General features: G+C 40.5%; 1 protein-coding gene across 1 annotated transcript; it reads right to left on the reverse strand.

Moving 5' to 3' along the window:
* Positions 1–3,005: 3,005 nt before the first annotated feature.
* epcam (epithelial cell adhesion molecule) lies at positions 3,006–5,471 on the reverse strand. The gene is made up of 9 exons (XM_028468699.1): positions 5,205–5,471; positions 4,594–4,695; positions 4,253–4,511; positions 4,117–4,182; positions 3,978–4,044; positions 3,788–3,886; positions 3,506–3,703; positions 3,381–3,425; positions 3,006–3,293 (listed from the first exon to the last, which is right to left on the reverse strand). The coding sequence occupies exons 1-9, from the start codon at positions 5,263–5,265 to the stop codon at positions 3,270–3,272; spliced, it is 921 nt and encodes a 306-aa protein (XP_028324500.1). The 5' UTR covers positions 5,266–5,471; the 3' UTR covers positions 3,006–3,269.
* Between the last annotated feature and the right edge of the window lie 386 nt (positions 5,472–5,857).

Raw genomic sequence — 5,857 nt, forward strand, 5'->3', positions numbered from 1 at the left:
TTTTTTTGGGCCGATGCTGATACCGATTATTTTCCCCTTACCTGGGGTTTCCACTGGATACATCTCCGCTGCGCCACGGCACCGATCCGGTTTTTCACCGCTGTCCACCGCGGTGCTCTCCGGTTGAACGACTGTGACGTCACGAGACAGAGCAGTTCTCACGATATTTATATAATCCGGCGAGAACGCAGTTAAATGTATGTGTTCTAAACACAACAATAAACAGATAAACAGGTCAGTGTTCCTAACGAAGGAGAACAAGAAGGTTGGACTCTGGATTTGTCATAGACACATTTTTTAGCAACAGCCAACAGAGAAGAGATAAAACTGCACCAGTTTAACATGAACTGAATCAAAGTTGCTGCAGTTTACAGTACAGTTACAGTATGAGAGGAAACAATATAGTGGATGTGATTTTTTTTTTACACATTATGACGTTTTGGTGATGTATTTACTTGAAATAGAATCTGAAGTGTTTTATTTTGAAAAGTAACCTGATATTTTATTGTTGAGAACGTGCTTATTTTCCTGTTTAGCTTCATTTGCTCTGTGCTGATTGATGCGTCGTGTTCCGGTGTCCACCAGAAATAGACGCCCTGTGTATATCTGGTGGAGGGCACCGGACTACCACATCTGGGAAGGAGCAGACACGCACCGCAGCGGACCTGGTGGAAATTAACACAGACTAAAGTGGAAACCTATCAGCTCTGGTGACGGTGACGTAACGCAGCGGAGCCGCATCCAGTGGAAATTGGGGGACAGCCGATGACCGATACGGACTGCTGATTTGTTTGAGCCAATACTGCTCTTGCTCCCTCAATTTACATCATAAAAATTACACAATCGTGAAAACAAATGGTACGAGTCTCAATTTTTAAAAAATGAACATTTATTGAAAATAACAAAGGTGAGGCAACAAGTAAAAAATATTTAACAAATATTAAAAACAGCTGATGTAGAATAAGAACAAGTAAAATATATTTCTGCTTTTTGTAAATAATGCGGTTTGGTGAACGCAGCAGCCAGCATCGGCCGATGCCGATACACCGATAATATCGCCCGGCCGATGTATCGGTCTATCACTGATACTAGTACTACTAGTGAAGCAAAATCTTGTTTTATTAGTTTACTAGGTTGTGGTGCACTAGTAGTAGAGCTTACTACTAACTAGTAGTACTAGTTAGTAGATTTTAAATATGCTACAAGTAAAAACTCAAAGCTTTACTAGTAAACTAGTAATATCTACTAATAGATTATTTTGTGTATTAGAAAAGTCTACTTACTCATGAGTCAAAAACCTTTACTAGTAAAGTGCTTCACTAGTACTACTAGTACGTTTAAAATCTCACTAGCAGTACTAGTAGACTGTTTTTAGTTTACTAGTAAAGCCAAAGATTTCACTAGTAATATTGGTAGACCTAATGCAAAGTAGGAGGGATTTGAACCAAATCTAGCTCTGTGAATGGTTGGAATATTTCCGAAAGCCAATGGAAAGCCGGAATGTGCTTTTCCCCGCCCTCTTATCGTAATAGTGACACATTTTGCTTCAACTAGTTGAGCTTAACTGATGTTGATATCAAATTCCTTTCCATTTTAATAAGTAACACTATATCAAATCAGTCCCATTTTCCCTGTATGGCTTTTTTCTGCTTTGTTTTCTGGTTCCATTTTCATTTGTGGAATTTTCTGCCATTCATTCAAAAGTTTCTGTGAGAAACCTTGATCCATTTCAACTTTTTCTCTCCTCCTGATTGGTTTCCAGAGCTGACATGCTGATACCTGCACCAGGTATAGCTGAACAAGCCTTCATTCCTGTAGTATTCCACAGAGCACAGGGGGCGGGGCTAGGAGGAAATCTGATACCCAACGTGCATGAACTGGTTTCAGAAGTGCTTTAGTACCTGTGTTGCTATGGAGATGAATGGGCGGGAGGGAGGGAGGATCGAAGGAAAAGAGCTTTGCCATTAGAGAAACGAGAATGCACATAATGAATCTGTACATTGTTTAAAGTTGGTTAACTAGTAGATGTAACTAAAGTTGATTGTTCTTAAATGGTCAGAAGGAACTGATCAAACGCCATTACAATTAAAAGCACTTACATTATAGGAAGTTGTTTAAAACAGGAAGTACTTTTTCAAACAATTGCTTTTCAACATCCTTATGTATCGAGTAAAACAATGATTCACCTTTTCAAGTTTCTTCTCAAATAATAAAAGGACAATGTGCGACATAGGCTTGGTTTGTTTTTCCTTTCATGAACCCTGCACCTTTTCTTCAGTATCTGCACTGAGCAAAACCTGAACAACAGGTTGGTCTCCATGCCAGAGCGTCTGAGAACCACGTCCCAGTTTGGAGCGTTTAGTGAGACGTGGGGAAGTCGTATTCAACACACTTTGCTGCTAAAGCTCCTTAAGCCTTTTTTTTGTCAGCCATTGCTCACATGGTACGTCCTGCATTAAAAAAGGGCAGGGCTCGTTTCCTTTAAAGAAAACCTAACATTAAAATACCAGCTGCCACACCTAAAAAACAACAAAACATGTCCAATAGTCAAAGCTTTTTTTTTTTTTTTTAAAGTGTTAGATTCTTTAAACAAACCAAAAGAGTTAAAAGACAAGAATTCCCTTTGGACAAATAGTATAACCATTTACACTTTGTCACTGTTTCATAGCCGAGATATTTTAGCTCAAATTTCTTTCTTTGACAAAATGATGGAACACAATATATTCTAGATCATTGTCAATATGTACACAATAAATTTAGATTCAACATTTATGTTTAACTTAAATTAGCATTTACATTTGTTTAACCTAAATTCAGAATTAACATTTATATTTATTTAGATTTTTTATTTTTAACAATAAAGAACACACCGTTTTACATAAACTTTAGTTTCAAATGAGAGAAAAATGTACTAAATGTTTAAAATGTCAGCTAGCAAACAGTGACCTAGTTTTTACATTCTCAACCCCCATAAGACTCAACCCCAAAATAAGACTGAAACAATAGTCTTTCAAAAACCTTTTATTAAAAAACAATCCAACAAATTAGAAACTGTACAACCTAAAAACACACTTCAAACGTTTCATTACATTCTACTTTTAAAATGAGACTTTATGGCGTGCGCAAATTTGACAACATTTTACACAGATTTATAAATAAAAACAGTGGCCTCGATAGTGTCAACAGCATAAAAGAAAAAGTCATTGTTCAGTTAAAAAAAAAAACAAAATTCTTGTACGAGTTTCATCTCCACTCCTCCTGCTTCTTCTTTACATGTTGTCCATCTCTCTTTGCTGCAGAGGGAATAAAAGAAAACATTGTCATCTCATCTGTAATGTGACTTCTCTTTATCCAGAAAACACATTCAAAGTTGAACCCACCTGAGCTTTGTTGTACCGCTGACTCCGATGCCTATTGACGAAGAACTGGTTCAAGAAGGGAAACAAGAGTTAGAACTCAAACAGGTTAATGATGGAGCTTAAAGTTGAGCAGATGATCCACTCACCAGGATGAGGAACCCAGCGACCACGGCCACCACCACTACCACGATGACGGCGATGATCCCACCCGACAGATGCTGCATGGTGAACGTCGGCGCCTCCTCGTCCACGTAGTAAACCAGAATTTTCTCCATCTCCAGCTTCTGGTTGCCAATGGTGGGCTCAAACTTCTCCTGGTTCTTGAACAGGGGCAGAACTTTGATCTGGATGTGGGGGGTAACAGATAAACAAGCACAGGGTGAGCCCAAGAAAAGTCACTAAAGGGAACAGGAAGAGCTCCAACTTACATCCTTCTCCATGTAATAGGCCATCTGGGACAGGTCGTCCTTACGGTCTCCCATTGGCTTCTTTACATCCACCACAACCATGCGGGCATCTGCATCATACTACGAAATAAAACAAGGAGTCACTAAGTATTAAATAGTTTGCTTTGAATCCTAGCTTCTCATCAATGAACTGGATTCTAACGTTACCCACCTCAACGCTGTCCACCAGGTTCTTTGGGAAGTTCTTGTAGCGTTTATTGATGGCATCAGCAATGGCACTGTGAGAGAAAGTCATTCATATTTAACTCCTCGACTAAAAAGTGTTTGTTTCACATTTGAAGAGTACTCACATCTTCAGATTCGCCTCATTCACTGGTGTGGTCACTGGTTTGTGGGTGAGCTGAAGACGAACCCAGCTGGGGGGGGATGACAATATTAGCCTCAGTAATGGACTCTAACTTTAATCATTGGAGGTCGTTCACTTACTAGGTCTCCACCAGTTTCTCACACTTCAGGTTCTTGTCTCCCTTGTCCGTGCGGCGGACGCCAGCGCTGTTGACGCACCAGCACTCCTCCGTGTTGTTGCACTGCTTGGCCTTGAACTTGCCGTCGTTCTCACAGTCGGGATCGTAGATGCCGTCGTTGTCAACAAACGCAGTCTCCACTGGTTTACCTCCCGTCCGGGTGTCCAGGCCTTTCTTAGCGCGGTACATCTCCGCCTTCATCAGGAAGCACTTTGGGACCACTGAGGTAAAGACGAAAATGGTCAAAAACTCATAAAAACATCGCACATTGTAAACAAAGTGTAACGTGTTTGTTTCACATACATTTAGTGCAATCCAGGGTTTGTTTAATGTTGCTGCCGACCAGAACGTTACAGTTACACGGTGGTCCTTCACAGGTGGCCCATTTCATGGTTTCACATGAGCCTAAACAGGAAAATGATGACAAAGCAAATCCTTTATTAAGAACCAAACTTACTTCAAACCAAGTTTAAAACAATACAAGGACTGAGTTGGTGGTCAAACAAAGAAAAGTGGTTAAATAATGGTGTTTTATTCAAGGATTGAACAGCTTTGTAGACAGTCAGCACTAGGTTTACTCAACACCTGGGCGTTGGTTACACCAAACAGACAGACTGGTCCCTGAAGAGTGGGACACACACACACACACACACACACACACACACACACACACACACACACACACACACACACACACACACACACACACACACACACACACACACACACACACACACACACACACACACACACACACACACACACACACGAGTGTTTGACCTTGTAAGACCTTACACAGGCACAGAAACCAAACTTTAACCCATCTAAATGAAGCCCTACACAGACAGTACAGTCCACCACTTTAAGGGAACATGTTAAAACTAAGGCAGAGTTCATGAATAATTCATACTTACAGGTCTGAGCAGCAGCTCCAGCCACAAAAGCAGCGAGAACTACAAAAATCCACGTTTTCATGATGGAATTGAGAAGAAAAGCCACAGAGTAGTTTTTCCGTCCGTCGAGGTGAGTAACAGCAGCTCTTTGTGTCTGTCACAGGTGTGTCCTGACCTCTTCACTCCCAGTAGAACCAGTTTAATAAGAAACTCAGCCAAGCGCGGTCACACAGCGCGTGCACGCAAAAAGCAGCGATGTGATTGGTCTTTGTCTTTAATGACAGGTGCCTCGTTTCCCTCGTGCGTTTATAAGCTTTTCCATCGCTGACGTTGGATGAGGGGGCGGAGCCTAAGACACACCTTAGTGTCGGTTTGACCAAATTTGGCTCCTGTTCTATTTTCCCTCAGAACTAGTTTCAGTCTCTGTTGACTTCTGTGTTTTGGTCGAAATAATAACGTTGTTTTGTTACATTTTAAACAATAAACGTATATTTTACACCAGAAGGGGACAACTTTTATCACAGCAATGACACAAAAATGTGATTAAAGTCTGATCCAAGGGTCACATGATCAAAATTCATGTCAGCATTTAAAATGACAAATCTGAGCATTGATACAGGAAAGAGCAAAGTTTTCTTGTTTTTTGTAGTCATTTTGTATATTTTCCCCTCATT

The sequence above is a fragment of the Gouania willdenowi genome, chromosome 15, assembly GCF_900634775.1.
Source record: "Gouania willdenowi chromosome 15, fGouWil2.1, whole genome shotgun sequence".
Lineage (NCBI taxonomy): Eukaryota > Metazoa > Chordata > Actinopteri > Blenniiformes > Gobiesocidae > Gouania > Gouania willdenowi.

Excerpts from the sequence above, each read along its gene's own strand:
- epcam (XM_028468699.1), bottom strand. The coding sequence starts at position 5,265 with ATGAAAACGTGGATTTTTGTAGTTCTCGCTGCTTTTGTGGCTGGAGCT. Across the intron at positions 3,887-3,977 it reads ACCTGGTGGACAGCGTTGAG|TATGATGCAGATGCCCGCAT; the intron begins GTGGGTAACGTT and ends TTTATTTCGTAG. Across the intron at positions 3,704-3,787 it reads CCTATTACATGGAGAAGGAT|ATCAAAGTTCTGCCCCTGTT; the intron begins GTAAGTTGGAGC and ends CCCCACATCCAG.